Here is a 20,258-nt window from a genome sequence, read left to right as displayed (position 1 = left end):
TACGTTTCATAAGACAATTCGAGAATTAACAAGCCCTCAACGCTCCACGACTTTCCACATAAGGACGAAAAAGGGAATACATTTCACTGTAATTGATGTAAATTAGTGGTCCTCAGAAATTTGCAGATCTAACCTCTGCGACCAATTTCTCTAACTCCACCATTATCAAAAGTTTATGAAACGTTCTTAAACAAATGGCTAATACAAGGACTCAGCGAAATAATAGAGCCCCGACAATACGGCTTCCAACAGGGGTGTAGTACAAGCCACTACATTGTAAAAAATTTTGAAACAATGGTAGCCCACCTTGAAACTAGTGAGGTATTTGTTGAACTTCTACAAGCAGATGTCAGTAAGACTTTTGATACCTCTAGCCTTGAGGAAATATTAAAATGCATGGAAGGTTTTTACCCTTTTTTAATCAAGATTGTTGAAAGTTTCCTATCTGAACGAAAACGGAAGACCAAATACAGAAACGAACTGTCAAATACAACGACCCTAACATGGGTTATACCTCAGGGAACTAAGCTAGACCCAACCCTATTCTTGTTACTTTGCAACATGATAGCTACGTGGCACAAAGTTCGCAGACGACTTAACAATGATAGTACTGCAGAACGAAGTCCTAGACCTACAGGAAATGGTAACGAGACTAGAGCGAGATTTTTTCGGCAAAAAAATTCACCATAAATAGAACGAAATCAGAAATAATAAGGATTTAAATTTTAAAGCATAGGGTACCAGAGTTACCTGAAGTGGGTATACAAGTTGTTTAGAAAATGAGAATTCTGGGTGTCATTTTTAACGATAGATTGACATGGGACGACCATTTAAATCATTTAATTTCCCACATTATCCCTCTACTAAGGTCTTTGGCAAAATTACGCCGGTTTAATCTAAGCAAAGATGCAATGCTTATTACTACAAAACTCACATGAAACCAATTCTAGAATATGCCTGCCCAGTCTGGCACGCTGGTCTCACAAAAGATCAAACTAACAAACTTGAAGGAATACAAAAGCTTGCATTGCGAGTGATTTTGGGGGATACACTGTTACCTTATGAAGAATGTCTTGTTCTGTCAGGTCTAACAACGCTTGAAACAAGGAGGCACGAACTTCTAATGGGCTTTGGACATGGCCTTCTCTCATCACAGAAACATCGCGATATCCTACCACCGAATATTACACAAAACAAGCACGACACCCGGCACCGCAACAAGCTACAGCCATACTACCCCGGAGCAACACAGCGATACAGGAAATCATTCCAACAATATTTCACTGCTCATTTTTATTTATAGTTTTATATATTACAATTATTTATTCTGATATTCTGCAATAAATTATTTGTCATTAGCATTAGCTCCTTTGAGAGTTTCAGGGAAAAATCCTATCTCGAAAGACAGATTGACAGCCTTAGACATTGGTGACAGAATAGCTGGTAGAGTGGCACGGATAACCCTTGTAGGAATTCCTTCTGGCCCTGAAGACGATGATTTTTTAAGAGTATTTACGATACGAGCTACCTCAAACTCAGAAACAGAGTTCAAGACCATTGACTTTAAACATGAGGGTCCAAGATAGGCTTTGAAACATTTCAAAGCACATCAAAGAAACATTTTCAAACAAAATAAAATGATTCGGAAAATTAAAGATATGCTCCGAGAGGGCCGACGTGAAATCTTCAGGTTTGGTATTTTGCTTTAAAGACGATGAAATAGAATTATGATGTTGTAGCAATCTCGTTTTTATATTCTGGTTAGTACGTCCCACATAAGAGCTTCCACAAGTGCATGGGATTTTATAAACCCCACTTTGTTGCTCTACGGAAGTCCGATCCTTTCCAGAATTTAAAAAACTATCCAAAGTATTACTTTGATTTCTAGGGACCAAGGTTTAAAGCAAACTTTCAGGGAAACAATCGAAATTAAAAAATTATATTCAAGAATAATTCCATAAACAGAGATACAGGTGAATTTGGATTGAACTCAATTTATGATAATTTACTGAGGTCAAATAAAGTAAATATCACCTCACCTAAGAGCTATGACCTCTGTCCACGTAATATGTCAGATAATTCTAATGAACCGGAACCGAAAAGGTCAAAGAGATTTGCCTCGGCTGTTGCATTGAAAAAAATAAGAGTAATTACTATATATATAGTAATATATATAGTAATAATTACTATATATATACTATATATATAGTAATATATAATTACTATAAAAATATAGTAATTAGTTGAAAACTAATTACTATATGTAATTAGTTTATTAGGTACAAATTTTGTTTATTTTTATTCAAGTCTTTTAGTTTTACTGCTGATGATGAACACTGTATATGTGTTCGAAATATCCAGTTAAATAATTTTATATCTATTCACTGTCAATAAAAAGGTATCATCCCTATTTTGAACTGTTTTACTTTTGTCATGGAAAGGCAGTGTGGTCTTCGAAGTTATATACGAAAAACAAATTAAGCGGAGATGTAGAAGAAAAATTGTCAATCTTAAAACAAAAGAGAAATCGACATGAATCAAAAAGCAAAAAAAAAAAATCCAACTAAACCTAAAACACTAAAACTTTGCCTGCAAGAGCTAAAAAAGCTTTATTATTGATGGCTATGTCACCCTGGCCATTGAGAAATGAGACCAGTTCTTATGTGGTCTTCTTTTACCCAAAGGGACCCTTACTGTCGATTGCAAGTATACAAATCGTAATGTACCAACTACTATTAATTATTTATGTTTCTATAATAAATTAAAATTGAGGATTATTAATAGGCTCCTGTGGGCTGACTTCAAGTAAACTAGGAGCCTTATTGGGCGCAATAGTCCATGAATTTACATACTTAACAACTTGGCGTTTGCTATAATGTTATTATAACAAGTTGTGGTTTTAGAAATTTCTTTGGCTAAACTTTTTTCTGAGTTTTGAAACGTTTATGTGAAGATTTTGCCAAATACGTAAATACCAATTTGTGCTGATCTTTCAGATTCTGGTCTTAAATCCTAATAAGGTTTGCAGTGAAAGTGCTGTACTGGCAGCTGCACTTAAGTGGAGATTATTCGAGAATGGTGTCATTTCTGACCTTGAAGTAGTCGAAGAAACGAGTTTTGAGGTTTTCTCCCTATTTATCGAGTAAGTGTACTGAACAATTTACATTTGATTAATATTTTAATTATTTGGTCATAAATATAATTGAAATCTTGGCGTCGAAATCTGTTTGGCCTAGTATATAGCCAGTTTCATTGTTGTTCTGAGTATTCAAAAGTATTTGTTCACTCATTATATAGTTATTATTTTAAATAGACTGTTTCAGAGAAAATTAAAAAGCAACATCAGAACCTAAAACGGACAGAAATAAAGATACAACTGGGACTCCATTAAATCTTTTTGTTTTAGGCTCAAACTTAGAATTAACAAGACTGTTTTCACTGAATAAATGGAAGTTAACAGAAAAATTGAAGTTAAAACGATTATTAAATATACTAAACAAAAATGAAAGAAAACGTCAAAAATAAAGTCTGGACTCCTATCCCGCCTAAACGCACAAGTGTTACGCTTTGCTGGAAATAATACATACTGCTGTTAGTATACCCTGTAGGTCTATGTTAAGCGAAATTGTGTCTTTTTATGTCCCATCCATCAGCTAAGAAAAAAAATTGTGGCGACTATTAAAGTTGACAATAAATAACAAAAATTTATTAGAGTAAATGTATTTTCCATGATCAATTTAGTCTTATAAGCACACTTACACTGGCACTATTTTTGCTTCATTGCATTTTGTTCATAAGTGTAGAAAATTGATGCCTAAAAGAATTTTTATGCATGAAGTAGCAACTTTTGAAACAATTTGTGTTTTCTCTAAACTGATTAAACTGAATTTCAGATGGCTGAATAGAGGCATTGACTCTTCTTAGGGTGATATTTTGTGTTTTGTATTATTTAATTTTTTTATCAGGGAATTTTTAACGTTTACCCATCTTTGTTTCTATACGAGATAGTTGATGTAATGTTAGCATTGGTTAAGTATAATTTTTAGTTTCATTTATGAGAAATATTCGCGAAACAAGTTGAGACACGTCAGTCATTAGATTGAAAAAATGAAATAATTGAAAAACATAACGAGTTGTCTTTTGACAATCATTGATCAGTTTAATGCTCTCTTATCATTTCTTCTTTCTATGAAATCTCATAGAACTTTTTCGTCTTTTTTTTAATGAGTGGCTAATCGGTTTGCAGCCATTAGATAAACTAAAAAAACAACAACATAAAATTGAAATGTTTGAAAAAATACGAGTTGTCTTTTGACAATCATTGGTCAGTTCAATGCTCTCTAATCATTTCTTCGGTATAAATGCAGGGTTGGTTTTCTACATAAGGAAGCATGTTAAAAAAACAATTCTTACTTCATAATATGCAGAATAATCATAGTTAATATATTTTGCAGGGGGGGGGGACCTTTATCATCACTTCTTCCATTCTTTTTCCAATTTTTCTATCACATTTTTTAATATTTTTGTCAATTTTTTAGTCTTGAAAATCGTTAATAAATAAACACCCAAGTGCCATCTAAGTAACAAATTGCTCATTTTTCTTTCTTTTGTTTCAGTGTTCTGCAGTCAGAATGTGTTTTTTCACGTGCTTTATCACTAAATGCAGAATCTTCTTTGGGTCTGTTTGCTTTGGCGGATAAATATATTTGTCCAAATTTAGAAACTGGAGTATTGGCACTGTTCTACTCACACACTTCGCCTGAAAATGCTGCGTTAATGTGCGAGCTTGCGTCTGACCTTCTGTGCAAGCCCTACTTAGCCAAATATGCTACGAGAGTAAGATATTTTTTCTACTTCCTAGACCTATTCCAGTTAGATTACCCTACTAGGATAGTAGATTAATTGGTACTTGTATGATATACCCCCCCTACCTCTCAAGTTATTCATGCATTGACTCACAGTAAACCAGTTTTTTTGCTAGTTTCTTTCAACTTAGCGTGAGAAAAGACAAAAAGAAGTGAATATAATTTAGACCATATATTGACACATTGGGGGGGGGGGGGAGTATTTGGACAGTGTGAAGTCAGAAAACAATTCTTACTTCATAATATCAGAATAATTGTAGCTAACATATTTTGCCTGCAGACCCACTGTACTTTGCCCCCTCCCTCTTAATGTGCAAATATATACCCCAAATTTATCTCTAGAGTATTATATTTTTATCATACTTAGGTATATTTTATTAGGGTTAACTTAACTTCACTTTTTATAGAATAGAATTTATTTTAAAATTTCTATCACAGCATAGTTGGCGGGGATGGAGTCACTTTGGGGACTTTTGGGGAGTTTATAAGGGATGGTTGTTGCGGGCGGGAAGGTAGGGTTTGGGGATGACAGAACGTAATCGGGGAACACACAGGGTCTTGGTACCAAAACGAACACATAGGAGGTATCTTCTCTCGGCCAACGTGGTGAGCTCGAACTTACCTAGTAGATAATGACGGAATCTTCCCTTCACCATTTATGATTCTAAGTACTCGTTTTTGGGTATTTTGAATCATATAAATATACTCTGAAGAAAGATCAAAGTGCCATACTGGATAAGCACACTCGAGTATTGACCGAATAAAGAACAATAAAGTCGGAGAAGGTCCTTAGGGGCTGCAAGAAAATTTTATGAAAAGTATTAGAAGGGAAACCGAAGGAGAAGCCTTTTTGAGGATGTTTTGAACATGGACGTCCCACTTCAAGTCAGCAGTAATTGTCATCCCAACTAATTTAATGCATCTGATAAAGATTTTGGGAGGAATGGTGTTTGTGAAAGAGGGGGGATGATTTAAACAAATTAACTGTCATAACTGACGAATTATTAGCGTTAACTTTCATCTTCGACAAAGAAGCCTCCTGTGTGACATCGTCAATTAATGTCATAATTGAGCTTTTAATGTTTCGTCGGTAAACCTCAAATGCAGATAGGTCGTCCACATATCATACAAGTTTCGCAGAATTTTGTAAGATAATTAGTGTAGAATTTTTAACTAGGTTTTCATGCAATAATTTTTAGACTTCCGTTTTACAGCACAACCGTGATTTCTATCCTATTATCCCTTTGTCTGAGTGCACATCAAATTTCCCGGAGATACAGTATGGGGTACCACAGGGCTTGGCTCATCACTTTTTTCTCTCTGTGTTAACGACTTAAGTAATGTAATACAGGGCTGCAAATGCTGCTCTGTCTGCTCATTAGCTCAGACTTGATGTAGCAGCGAGAAAAACTTTATCCTTATTTGCCGATTTTGCATATTTGAAAACTATGCAAAGGCAGAACAATAGCTACTGGGAGCGCTTGAAGTGTGCTAATATTTTAATGTTGAAATAGGGTTTGTTTTTAAAGCTTCGAAACTCTCCTTGAGTCAGCCCTTTTATTTAGTTCAAATGAGTCTGCTTTTATTTTTCCTGTTTGGATAATATTGTTTTTTTTTCTATTATCTTATCTATTTTACTGCTTCTAGTTGATGGTAAATATGTAGATAATTAAAATATAATTCTTTTTATGCTGAAATTCGCCTAAAATCATAACAGTTGGACTTCAATATTACACAACTTTTCACCGTCAATACTGTTTTTCGTGCTATATCAACCTTCATTGTTTTTCTTTTCCCTTTTTAGGTGTTTCTAAATGGTTCTTCAGAAGCATTGAGTGAAAAAGCGCTGCAGTGCTCAGTGGAAACACTGACTATGCTAATTTCGGACACGAATTTCTCTTTGGATAAAGAAAGCCAGTTATTTGATTTTATTGAAAGGTATAAAACCCAACACGGTTACGATGTAAGTGCTTCTGTTATTCTCTCTCCCTCACTCTCTCTTTTTTTCTAATCTCCTTGTCCCTCTCTGTTTTCTGCTTCTCCTCATAGTGTTTTAAATAAACCCTTCTTTTCAATTAGCCAATTGGGAGGAAATAAAAGTAGACTAAAAAAATAGAATGATATTTGAGACTTGTTATAGTACCTCAATCGAAAATGTGCAATGTAAATTAGAGCTTACCAATACTAAAAATTTAATATCCTACAAAGTAAAATTTAATGCTTCTTGATTATATACTGGTTGATATCTTCAAATTTAAACGGGTTTTGTGTATATTTGAATCCTTAATTGTTTGTTAGCATGATCTAAGAAATTTTGGCGAGAATTCAATTTCTACTTTCTGTTAATGCATCAAGAATCATCCAATTTTAAATATTTGTTTTTTTCTCGGACTCGTTGTGATTCTCACTGTTGTTTCTCTTCTAACCGCCGACTTCATTTACGATCCAATGTGGTCATCCCTGTCGCATTTCTCTTTTTCGCAGATTTTGTTGTACAGTATTTCCATTTGAGATTCGTAGTGATACTTGTTGTCGCATGTCTTCTAATCGTATATCTCATTTGCACTTCATTTCGTGCATCATTTCATCAGAAACTTTTATGCCTTTTGCATTAGATGTTCGGATTCATTCAAAATCATCTTCAGAGAAACATTATACATGTCTAAATAAATACACAGTTGCTCGTTTAAAGGTAGTATTTATATTCGTTATGTTTTAGTTAAAAGTCACGGAATGTCAAATTAGCAATTTCGATTGAGTTAAGAAATTATGACGTAAATTCAATTCCTCCTTCCTGTTAATGCATCAAAAAATCATCCATTTCATAGGATTTGTTTTTTTCTGGGACTCGTTGTGATTTTCACTGTTACTTCTCTTCTAACCGCAGATATCATTTACGATTCAATGCATTCGTTGTGGTGCTGGTTGCCACATATCTTCTAGCCGCTGATCTCGCTTGCGCTTTAATTTTGCGAATCACTACTTCTGACTTTTTTCCACACCGTCTACTTCAGCCGTTCGGATTCATTCAAAATCTGGTGTAATTTCATATGACGTCGTATATATAAACACGCTCCTTATTCAATTGTAATTTTCTGAAATATATTAGTCACGCAATAGCATAATTATCGTGTTATTTTTTGTTTATGTCACATTTTCGTTGACAATTCAATGTGATCTGCTCTTGTTTCTTGTTCATTGCGTTTTTCTTTAGCTGTTCAGTCATTTTTCATCTTGTGTAATTTTGCAGGTGTCAAAGATACTAAAAATTAATTCCTGCTTCCTATTTATTAATCACAAACTCACATACTCTAAATTAACACGCCCCTTCATTCCATTGTAATTTTGCTTTGTCTTCTAAGAGCTCACGCGCGCTAAACTGACACGTTTTTTCATTCCATTTTGATTTTGCTTTGTCTTCTACCCACAAGTTTCACTGTGCAACTTTTGTTTGCAATTCAGTGTGATTTTTGCTGTTTGCTGTCAAATTCGTGACCTATTGAGATCGTTTTTTAGGTCAGAATAGACCAGGGTGCCAATATGTAAAAAAAATGCCGTAAAATTTACATAAATACATACACGACTTTTCGTTTAAAGATATAAATGACGAGACCCCAGCGGTCCATGCGGCTGGCTTGTATATATATTGATTCTCATTGTCACTTGTCTTCTAACTGCAGATAATGCGAACTTCTTGTTGATGTCAAGGCGTGAGGTTAGGCTCGATACAACCACCCTTGGAAACATACGAATTTTTCCTTCAAGTTGTGACCTATTAGATCGTTTTTGTGGCCAGAAATTCTGAAATGCCAGTTTTCAGAAAAAAAAAAACTATGTAGCCGACTTCGAGGAAAAATTAACGTGAGGCAAAGTACAACGACATCAATTTCCACTTTGACCAGTGTTTGGGATGACCCTACTGTCCGTACATGAAGAATCAGTAAAGCATCAGTATCAGTACCAGGAACCGAGCGAAGCTTCATATACTTATCCTATCTTTTTCTTCATTAATGTATATAAAACGCACTATTTTTTGCAATTGAATGAAAAAATTGTAAATTATATATTGATATTTTTGAATGTAACTATTAAGATATGTTTTATATTTCTTGTAGCGGTATTTTTAGACACTCCTCTCGAATACAAAAGCTACTGTAAATTAACTGAGGATAGTATTTGTTAGATGGGTTGAGTCTTTGCATGAAGTGATTCCACTTTTTTTTATCCTAAAAAAAAAAAAAAAAATAGTTTAAAGCTAGTCACCCGCTAGACGGAATTTCTATATGCATTGTGACTTATGTGCATTTTAATTTTTAAAATTGCATTAGTTGTTGGTGATTCTGAGTTATTTGGTGGCTTTTGGATACTTATGAGTAATTGTGAAGTACTGGCAATATAAAAAACATAACTTAAAATAACCTAAAGTGTTAGAAAATTCCATATTATCGTTTATTCTGACATTAGACTGTTATTTGGCTTAAGATTTATGTTCCCTGAAAAGCATGTGGTTTTCCGATAAGCTTACAGCTGTAGCCCACGCCAACAGGACAAGATATTCATATATATTTGTATATCTTACCCCCCCCCCCTTTATTCTACCTACCTATTGTCTCTTTTAACGGACTTTGATCATTGAATTCATTATTATCAGATTAATCTGTTTACCAAAGCAGAATTATGTCATTATTTACATTTTTTTGGGTAAATTACCTAAACATAAAATAGGAAAACTTTCGTAATTTTGCATGCATCTGACGCATTTTCAACCTAGTTTTCAGTGAAGAATTAAAATAAAATCTGAAAGTGAATTCCAAAATGAAATTCAGTATATGGGTAAGGCTGAATTTCATCCGTCTAGCGATGGCAAGATTGTCGTCTTACGTTGGGCCATTAAAACCAAAGGACTGTAGAAAAAAACATTGAAAACTTGCAAACGGCACATAAATCTTGAGCCATATAAAGTGTGTTTCAGGATAACAATACCCCAATTGATACAAATTTTTGGTGCAGCATAAAAGATGGCATTCATTTACACATGTGTACATGCATATAAAGCTATGATTTCTTTTAGAATTACGCGCATGGAACGATTCTGAAATTGAATGCATGAATAAATTCTCCTCTAATATAAATCCAAAAATCAATTCCAAAGGGGATTTTAGTAGCAAAAGAAGAATCTAAAAAAGTAAAAACTGCTTCCTTATTCACGCTACAGCAACCATGCTTTTGAAAGAGGGTTTGCCCCTTATCATTGCCCAAAATAAAGAAAACCAATAAAATGTCCATAGAACAGTTGAGATGGATCGATCGTGATTGATCGTGAAAATAAAAGAATAAGACATTTAAAAATTCTTGTGTTACTGCCATTCCTATTATGGTGAAAAAAATGTTATCGTACCGTAAATGAAGCTAATTCAACTCAACTGTTTAATTGCAGGAAGGATGAAGGTTTATACCAAATGTTCAGTTTTTATGTTATATTTCTATATGTTTAAAAACGCATACACATAAATGTTTTAGAACATATTTTATGCTCTATTTCAACTAAGTGTTTTTAAGAATTACGAAGACTTATACCTTGTTTTCTATTTCGGCTGTTTAATTGCAGGAGGCACGAAGCCTCATACCTTATGTTCATTTTCTACAAATGGATATTGAAGAATTTCTCGATGGCCCTGCTCGTTCTGAATTGCTCTCGGATAAGGAAAAATTTGACTTCTTTCTTTTCAAGGAATCAAATATCATCCCCCCTAGTTGGGATTTAAGCAAAAAGACATTTAGAGTGACCAAATCCGTAGTTAACCATGTCACAATCAGAATAAACACGAACATTCTCAGTTGCGGTAGCTCTGATTGGCCTTCAATGAGACATTATGGTTGTCTTGGTCGAAAGTTTCAAGTAGAGCAGTCAATGTTACTAGTAAGTTGTCATCTAAAGGTTCATATTGGTACTGGATGTTTGGCAACTGTTTCAGTCCTTGATTCAAAAGATTATCCTCTAGTTGTTAAATCTGTGTCTGTAGAAACGGGTGTCTGTTGTGTTGCTGTTGTTTGATAGTCAACCCGTTCTTTGTAGTAACTCTACATACAAACTTGTTGTAAAGGGAATATTCCCTGCAGATGTGAAGTTTGCATGGTTGAAGGGGATATTAGCATGAAATAAACTTTGTTTATTAATAGATTTAGGTTGATCTGTGGTTAATAAAAGAAAAGGAGTTATATATGGAGTTATAAAAGGAGTTAAATATATGTTATTTATATATGGAGTTATAAAAGGAGTTAAATATATGTTATTTTGTATTGTGATTTGTTCATTTAATACTGAAGATTGTCCCACTAGTATCAAAGATTTTTTGTCACCAGCTTCATTCAATTCGAACTATAAGGAGCAAGTAAAACGATGTATCTTGAAAGAAAATATTGAATTGATTCAGCAAGTCAAATACAAGATATCGATACTTTTGGTTTCAGATGACAAACCAGATATAAAATCTAGAATAAGTGAGTCTACAAATACACATCAAGTAACTTACATCACATCAAGTAGTGCCATCAAGTAACTTACTTACACCATTGGATTAAACTTTCTTTTTCCTCTAAGTTTTGGTCAATTGTTTCACACGAAAGCAATTTTTAATTTTGCTCATTGCTTTAGAGGGACAAACTGACAAAAGTCAGAAGACATCTTAAAAGGAAGATTGTGAAATTAGAATTTGAACGTTGTTCCGATGAGAAAATGTTGTTGTTTTTTTCTAAGAGAGTTAACTTCCGCCAAAATGGTTACCAAAAATTGGATACCCGATTTGATGTCAAATGTGCACGAAAAAAAAAATCAAAGACAATGCTTAAAGCTCATTTTTTACGCGCTTTTTAACATTATTTTTAAAATACTGCTTTGTTTCCAAATCCAATGACCGACGGTAGTTTATCAGACTGATGTTAAAAACACCAGTAAGACGTTGAAAGTGAAATAGTAGCATGTTAAACCATCTGTTTATTGTGGTGGCTGGCTAATTTGCAATCCCTAATGCTAATGAGTATTAACCTTTACAATTTTGGCAGTTTCAGTAGAGTTTAATAATGCCGGTTTTACTTTCATCCGAAGCAGACCATTCCTCGCCTTATTTCCTCCTCCTCCTTCTCGTATGATCATTTCTACTTAAAAATTCCTACTACCAAGATGTAGAAACTCAACAGATTTTGAAACAAAGAAGAAACAAAACGTATTTTGAAAATTAACATCTTTTGAGAAAGACTGATTAATAACGAAGTTCCCTGAAATTATCCTAAAAATTTTTTTGAAAAAAGGAAAAACTTTTATAAATGCTTATCTAAACAAGTTCAGCGTTTGTGCCATTTTGGTAGTACACAAATAGGGAGCTTTTATTCACCATGATATACCAAGGACAACAAAATAAACATATTTTCTGCCCTTTAGTCCATTCATACTAGAAAACCACGATTTTCTAGGATTTATCTTTGGTTGTTTTCAAATATGAAGTTTTTAACGTTGTGCCACATTTTTGCCAGTGTTGCCACGCTGAATTGTGAAAATAAATAAGCAAAATTAATTAATTAAATTTGAAGCCTTTTCCGTCCACAAATTCAAACACTTACAACCTGTTGATTCCCAAAGACAACTGCATCTTCAAAGAAAAACTATAAATCTTCAAATATAAAAGTTTGTCACGTAAGTCAATTCTTAAGTTACGTATATTTTTTACTAATAAAAAATTCGTTAAAAATTAAAATTTATAGTTGCCTTTTTATGTAACCGAAAAAAATTGCATGGCAACTAGGCCTCCTTCCCCATCCCTTATTTCTCAAAATCGTGTGAACAAAACTAAGAGAAAGCCATTTAGCCAAAAAAGGAATTAATATGCAAATTTCATTTTAATAATTTATGCGTGGAGAGCCAAAATCAAACGTGCATTAATTCAAAAACGTTCAGGGAGGATCTTTCCTTGGAGAAATATGTCATGGGGGAACAGAAAAACAATGAAAAGGCACAGGATTCTCTAAAATTACTATAAAAAAAAACCATGAAAAAATAAACATGGAAACGTTTTTTCCAATTGAAAGTAAGAAGTAGCATTGAAACTTAAAACAAACAGAGATTATTACGCATATGAGGGGTTCTAAAAATACTTTAGCATAAAGAGCGATGTATTTAAGAGGAGATAAATACCTCGCTCTTTATGCGATAGTATTTTTAGTAATTTCAACTATTTATTCTACGGCCTTTCTGATTCAGGGGTCATTCTTAAAGAATTGGGACAAAACTTACGATTTAGTGTAAAGAGCGAGGTATTAACGAGGGTACAAACCCCCTCATATACATAATACAAATTTAAGAATATAAAAGTTTGTTACGTAAGTTAATTCTTAAGTTCCGTATATTTTTTACTAATAAAAACATTCGTTAAAAATTAAAATTTATAGTTGCCTTTTTATGTAACCGAAAAATTGCAGGGCAACTAGGCCTCCTTCCCCACCATTTATTTATTTTTACATTATTTATCATTTTTTAGGAAAAATGATAAATAGTAGTTTTTTAAATGGGACGCTAAGACGTAAATACAAAATCCATGACAAATGCATTGTTTTACTTATTTCAAATCACAAAAAAAAACAAAAAAAAAATTGATGGAAGAACCTCTGAATTCAAGGGTTAAGATATAAATAATTATCCTAGACCACTCTGCTTTTCCATTTACAAAAAATTAAGCTGGGAAAACGGGTTTTAATTTTACGAAAGCAGTGAACAAAAATAAAATTAAAACAACACTTTAACTATAAAAAAAAATCGAAAAATTTCGGCCCCACGTCCGCTAGCTTTTCTAACGGAAAAAAGGGGGGAGGGAATTAAGTAAAAGAAAAAATAGTTATTTTTAAAAATAACAAAAAAAACACACAACTAAACACACACTCGTCTTTGTTTTGTGTGTGTTTTTTTTTAAAGCAACTTATTTTTATCTTAATTTTTTTGCTTTTTTTTTGTAAAGTGTTCCCTGGTGTGGGCCGAAATATTTGGAATTTTTTAAATTAAAGTATTTTTTTGTTCACTGCTTTATTGAAATTAAAACCGGTTTTTATCGCTTAATTTTTCGTAAGGGGTTAAGATCCTTCTGCAGGTGCAAATTACATAGTGTTTTGACTCTCTAATATCTTAGGTATGGTAATACGACTATTTTATCCAACCTTTGGTGTAAAAAAAAGGAAAAGTTCTTAGTCCCTTGCTAAAAATATGAATTAATTACGGAACACTTGTTAAAAAAAAGCTCTAACCTTTTTCCAGAGATTTTGGAGTTAAATGATGAGACCTTTTTAGAAGAGATGGGTAATTGATCTAGCGTATGACCTATTATTAACACCTGAAATCAATGCCAAGAAATTTGCAAGCAACGTTCTCTTTTAAATTCATTGCACTTTGTGAAGAGACTTCATTTCAAAAACAAAATCTGAAGGTGTTTTTCTGAATTTTCTTATTTATTGAAACACTGATGAAGGGGCTAATAATATTTTCAATATATGCTGTAGCTCTAAGTAAGTCTTTTGCAAATTTAAATAAATATATCTAGCTAAATCAGCGTTCACGGGTTTTTGCTAATAGCTGTTTTGAACTATTTATGTGGCAAAGAGGGTTTTTAATCTTTTGGTTTGCTGCCTAAGCTTTTATAATGAAATGAATTCTTAATTTAAATTTTCCTATTTGAGTGACGAGAAGGTTTTATTATGAAAAAAGGGTTTGTTCAGAATATATGTTTTTTCAATCATAAAACGAATTAAACAGGAATCCTACCCTTTAACTTGCAACAGGGTCTATCGGACGACAAGCATAAAAAAGCAACTGCGCGTTATGATCTTTTGTCGAGCTGGAGAAAAAAAATATTCTGCTCCATTTCCTCAGACAGGAGCCTCAAAGTCCACTAATCCCCATCCTCCAAAAAGAATAAAAATTAATAAATGAATGCTATCTTTTTTATTCTATGATGCATGCATAGCCAGTGAAGTATATATAGTAATGTGGCAAACCAAGAAAAAGAAATTTTGAAACAAAAGCGATTCATGATACCAATTCTGATTTTTCACCCTTAACTAATGCTCTGGCTTTAATTAATGGATGTCTGCCAAACTAGACATTTCAAGACCACCGTCTTTACTACAGATTTTTATGGCACTTAGTATTAACCAAGTGACATATAGCAATCGCCAATTCTTTCGGTCTGTCGGTCCCGGTTTTGCTACTTTAGGCACTTCCAGGTAAGCTAGGACGATGAAATTTGGCAAGCGTATCAGGGACCGGACCAGATTAAATTGGAAATAGTCGTTTTCCCGATTTGGCCATCTGGGGGGAGTGGGGGGCCAGTTAATTCGCAAAAAACAGAAAAAATGAAGTATTTTTAACTTATGAGTGGGTGATTGGATCTTAATGAAATTTGATGTTTGGAATGATATTGTGTCTCAGAGCTCTTATTTTGAATCCCGACCGGATCTGATGACATTGGCTGGAGTTGGAGGGGGGAAACCCCTCCACTCTCTTTACTGCTTCTACTATGAAGAACTCACCGTAGCACCAAGCCACTGGAGTCCAACACAGCTACGCACGCTCCTCTATCCCAATTTATTCAGTGCCTCCCTCTTTACACCCTCCCAGGAAGTTTCTATTCCCTTTAAATCTTTCTTTATGACATCCTCCCACCTCAACTGCGGACAGTCTGTTTTCTGTTTAGCCCTAGACAGTTGACTGAAAAGGACATTTTTCGGTAATCTGTCATCCTTTATCCGCATATTGTGCCCCAGCTATATCTACCTTTCTCTCATTACAGCCCTACAAAGTGGTATTTACCTACGATATTTGCACCACCTACAGTTTGAAATACGGTCTGTCAGAGGGTTTCATTAGTTTATTTATAATGATTTATTTACGTTTTAAGCATGACTTTTTTTCACTACTTCTGCTCCCCTTTGGTTTAAATTAGTTCTGTACTTATTTTAAAAAACTTCTTTTGTTGAAACAGCTTCTGTTTTTTAAGTTAAAAGAATTAATTTCTTGATATTTGTTGATATTTATTTTATTGATGAATAAAGGCAAAAAGATGTTGGGGCGCTCTTCATATTCTGGACAAAATTTTGCTAGGAATTCTAAAAATAGCTATATTATAGAACTACAAATGGTTGGGTACGGCTACTAGTATTTTAAAAAATGTGAACAATTTTGGGAATTTTTTTGGGGGGAAGCTGTTCCGTCGTATCTACTGTTACAACCTTTGATATAGACGAATAATGATCAAACACTTCGTTGTAGGAATTTTTCTGTGTGTGTTATATTTTGCTTTAATAGCTTGTTTGTTTATATTTATGCATTTTGAGCTAGTATATTAGCTAATATAGTTCCAATTTGTTGCAAAAAAAAGAAAGAAAAGGAGATGAAGAATCCCTTACAAGATTTGTTTCCAGTTGCGATTCCCTTGGTTCTGAAACTTTTATTGAGGTGTCTTCACGGCCTGAAATTTTAATGAGATTAAAAAAAGACCACACTAAGAATATAACACACTAATAACACACACTTTCAAACTAAGAATCAATACAACCATTTTTTTTTTAAACATTCTTTGTCGCTGATGAGCTCCCTTCGGTCAACAAATCAAAATTTAGTATCTACTTGTCCTTTCCGTCCAATATTCCCTCACAGTTTCAGCTAGGTTGCTTAAGGCGTTAATCTATACCATTAACTGTATATGAACTATTGAAGACGTCTCATTCTGATATCCGGGATGGAGATAGTGTCATTTGATTTAGCTCAACATCACCTTCAATATTTACAGAAAGTTTCAAATATCTTAGCCGTTCCTGTCGTATTGCAGATGAACCATTTTGACACCCTGGATGCATACAGTTCACCGATTTAGTTCAATATCCCCATCGGCATTCCCTCAAGACAGGGTGTTTTTTTATTTAGTTTAACATTTCTCTCAACTTTCGGTGAAAGTTCCCACTTAATACTCTTAAATGTTCCCGAGTTATTGCATATATGCCATATTGACATTCATAATGCACTTAATGTCTCCTAAATTAGTTCAATATACCTCTCGATATTCACTCGAAATTTTTACTTAATACTGTTAGTTGTTCCTGAAATATTATAAATGCGCCCTTTTTTTACCTTTATGTTCGCAGTTGCTTTTGACTTTGTTGTACAATGTTTGTTTATTCCCTGAAAGTTTCTACTGTGGTCCATGGAACTTCCTGAGATACTGTCAATATGTCTTTTTGGCAATCTTGATGCACATAGTGCGTTTTGATTTTGATCAGTACCATCTGTACAATTATCTGAAAGTCGCCTTAATACCCTAAGAAGTTGCTGAGATATTTTTGATATGCCCTTTTTTCAACCTGAATGCAGGTAGTATTTTATCGTTGAATTCAATTTGCTCTCTGATCATTCCTTGAAAGTTAAACTTGATATCAAAAGCTGTTCGTGGCATGTTGCGGATACTGTCTTTTGACAATTTGTTCGGGATTTATCTCAACATGCACCGAAGGTTTCAGCTTTATACTTTAAGCAATTCTTGTTATATTATATCAACTTTATGCGATTCTTGTTATATTATAGGTTCATCATTTTGACGAAATGGATGCACATAGTATCTTTCGATTTAGTTTAGAATCCTCCCCCAGCATCCTCTGAAAGCGTCTACTAAATACTCTTAGCCGCTCTTGATATTTTGCAGACGCGCCCCTTCGACTACTTAGGTGTATATAGTATAATTTGACTTTTTTCGACACCATCCTCACCAATGATTGAAGGTTTCAAGTTAATACCCATAGAAATTACTAAGATATTGCAGATGTGCTCTTTTGACTACCTGGATACACATATATTCTTATGATTCAGTTCGATTTTCTTCTTTACCTTCTCCTTAAAGTTTAAACTTAAAACCCCTAGCTGCTCAGTTATTGTATACTAGCCATTTTGACAATCATGATATTAGTCTACTTTTAGTCTACTTTCATGTTTAATTCCTGGTCTGACATGTTGAGAGCCAAAGTAATTGGACAATATCAACGCGGTAGCTCCCGAAAATGTCTGGGACAGCACTGCAACGCAACTGTGACCATGACTGGGGTCTCATTCGGAACCGGTTTTAGACTGATTGGAAACCAGTAACATCTAGTTTGCCTCGTGGGTTGGACCTCACTTCCTCAAGGCCATGGTCACACAACAGTTGCGTGCACAATCAGTTAGCAATGCTAGTCTCAAAACAGTTGCCCCGTGGCCGCTGGGCCCTAGTCGCTCCTGAGCCGTTCTTGATAGTGCAAATGCGTCTTTCTTACGACCTTGTTACACGTAGTACACCTTCCTGACTCTCATACAGTTCATCACCCTTCTCAACATCCCCGAAGACCTCACTAAATTTGATTTCCAAGGATTTCAATAAAAGGGGTGCCAGAATTGATAATAAGCAAAATACACTTAGCTTCATATATATATATATATATATATATATATATATATATATATATATATATATATATATATATATATATATATATATATATATATATATATATATATATATATTGTATAATATATTAGTTCTTCATCACTTTTTCGATGGTTTTTATCTCCGTGGGGCTCTTAGAAAATGTAAATTTTTTAAATCACACCTCATCTACCCATGTAAGTTTTCGCCCAGAAAATTTCTTTTCCGCCAAAAACTAATCCATGCTACCCCCGCCCCTCCTTAGGTAGTGCTCATTTTCACATTCAGAATTTATCTTTTATTGACTAATTCAGTTTTTAGGAACACATTTGTATCTGTGCTTTTCCTATATCACAAAATGTTCCAGGAAAGTCTAAAAGGATTTGTTAATAGCAAGCATAATTATATGTGAAGAAAAAAGGTCTTGACCAGACATTGCAACCATCTCGAGGTTTTCGCTCTTGTAATGTATTTAGCCAGTCTTCAAAATTTATCCTTTTATACATTTTTTAGTTCGGAAAAACATATTGTCTAATGTCTGCAAATGATTGACTTTTCTTTTCTTTTCTAGATAATGAAGTAGCTGGGCAGTAAATTTCGGAAAGTAAATTTCTCTGTATAAGCCTGTTCTCTGTTGCATTCGTCTTTTTGTGTATAGACGCTTATATTTACATAAAAAGACAGTGCAGCAGAACTGGTTCCTTATAATTTTAAAGTTTAAATAAAAAAAAAAAAAAACAAGGGTTCTAAACCTCAAGTTAAACAGAATCTCAGTAAAATTTGCGTATATTTTTTTTTTGCTCCCCTTTTTATATTTTACTAAAAAAATAGAACCCTCAAAAAATTTTTAATCAATTTTGCTTCAATTTTTTGCTCATCCTTCACCTAACGAATTTACTGCTCATTGAAGCTGTGCAATTATGTGGCCGCTGCTCCTGCCAAAGAACCTCTTCCTGACTCAACATACAACAACATTTTTTTATTTTATGTTTTAATATAAATTTAATCAATAAAATATTGTTTCTTTGTATTCTTGCAAACTGCTTGTTGTTCTTAGAGCTAAGGATAGTTCATAGGGACGGAGTGCAAGATAGAGAAAATTAAAATAAATACATAACTATGTTTATCAAAACAGTTTATGAAGAGCACTTACTATACACGAACAACTATTGTATACTTTCAACTTTAAGCATCCCGTTTTAAGAAGGGGATGCCATGAAGGAAAAGTGATATTGTGGTTATGTTTCAAAAACAGTTTCGACAGACCTATTTTGGGCCCGCCATTTTATATTTGCGGATTAATGCTAAACTTAAAAAATGTAGCTAGGACTTTTTTATATATAGAGTGAACTTGATAAAAGTAGGAAAGGGGATCTTGCTTGTCCAAAAACCCCAATGCCAGGGTTTACTGCATCTATATGCTTACTAATGGCGAAGTAATAATAATCATAAAATGACTAAAATAATTCATTCTTTCAAATATATTGACCATCGGGTAAAGAATAATTTCAATTGAAAATATATTGCTTATTCATTGAAGAGGCAATGCTACTAATTGTTTTGGGGAGTTAAATGAGGGTTCCACAACTCATATTAATGGCCTTTTCCGTTTCTGTTTGTGCTGGATTTCTTCATTCAATTTAGTGTGTTTGGTTTAAGATTGTTAACTTAGAGGTCGACTTATGCCCGCTCTGATCTCTAAAATTGTGTGTTTTCTTTCGCGAAAATGCACCGTTTTCATGCATTGAATTTTTAAATCTAATAACAGTGTATATAGTACTTTTGCGTTGACGATAGCTTCTGGTCTATGGATGTGCATCCTAACCCCAAAAAACCTTTGGGCGGTTTCATGAGCATCTAGGCTTGTATGAGAAGCCTAGAAGAAACTTTTAAGAACCTAATAAAA

At 33.7% G+C, this 20,258-nt stretch overlaps 1 protein-coding gene across 1 annotated transcript; it reads left to right on the top strand.

Moving 5' to 3' along the window:
- Positions 1-294: 294 nt before the first annotated feature.
- LOC136042738 (uncharacterized) lies at positions 295-19,382 on the top strand. The gene is made up of 7 exons (XM_065727705.1): positions 295-643; positions 1,360-1,508; positions 2,997-3,142; positions 4,617-4,836; positions 6,670-6,828; positions 10,474-10,785; positions 18,924-19,382. The coding sequence occupies exons 1-7, from the start codon at positions 295-297 to the stop codon at positions 18,933-18,935; spliced, it is 1,347 nt and encodes a 448-aa protein (XP_065583777.1). The 3' UTR covers positions 18,936-19,382.
- Positions 19,383-20,258: the final 876 nt, after the last annotated feature.

Source organism: Artemia franciscana, unplaced genomic scaffold, assembly GCF_032884065.1.
Source record: "Artemia franciscana unplaced genomic scaffold, ASM3288406v1 Scaffold_1884, whole genome shotgun sequence".
Classification (NCBI taxonomy): domain Eukaryota; kingdom Metazoa; phylum Arthropoda; class Branchiopoda; order Anostraca; family Artemiidae; genus Artemia; species Artemia franciscana.
The sequence above is the reverse complement of the archived record's forward strand: the minus strand, read 5'-3'. Positions and strand labels throughout refer to the sequence as shown.

Coding starts and splice junctions, on each gene's coding strand:
- LOC136042738 (XM_065727705.1), top strand. CDS start 295: ATGGTAGCCCACCTTGAAACTAGTGAGGTATTTGTTGAACTTCTACAA. Junction 644..1,359: donor TCCTAGACCTACAGGAAATG/GTAACGAGACTA, acceptor ATTTGTCATTAG/CATTAGCTCCTTTGAGAGTT. Junction 1,509..2,996: donor AAGACGATGATTTTTTAAGA/GTATTTACGATA, acceptor CTGATCTTTCAG/ATTCTGGTCTTAAATCCTAA.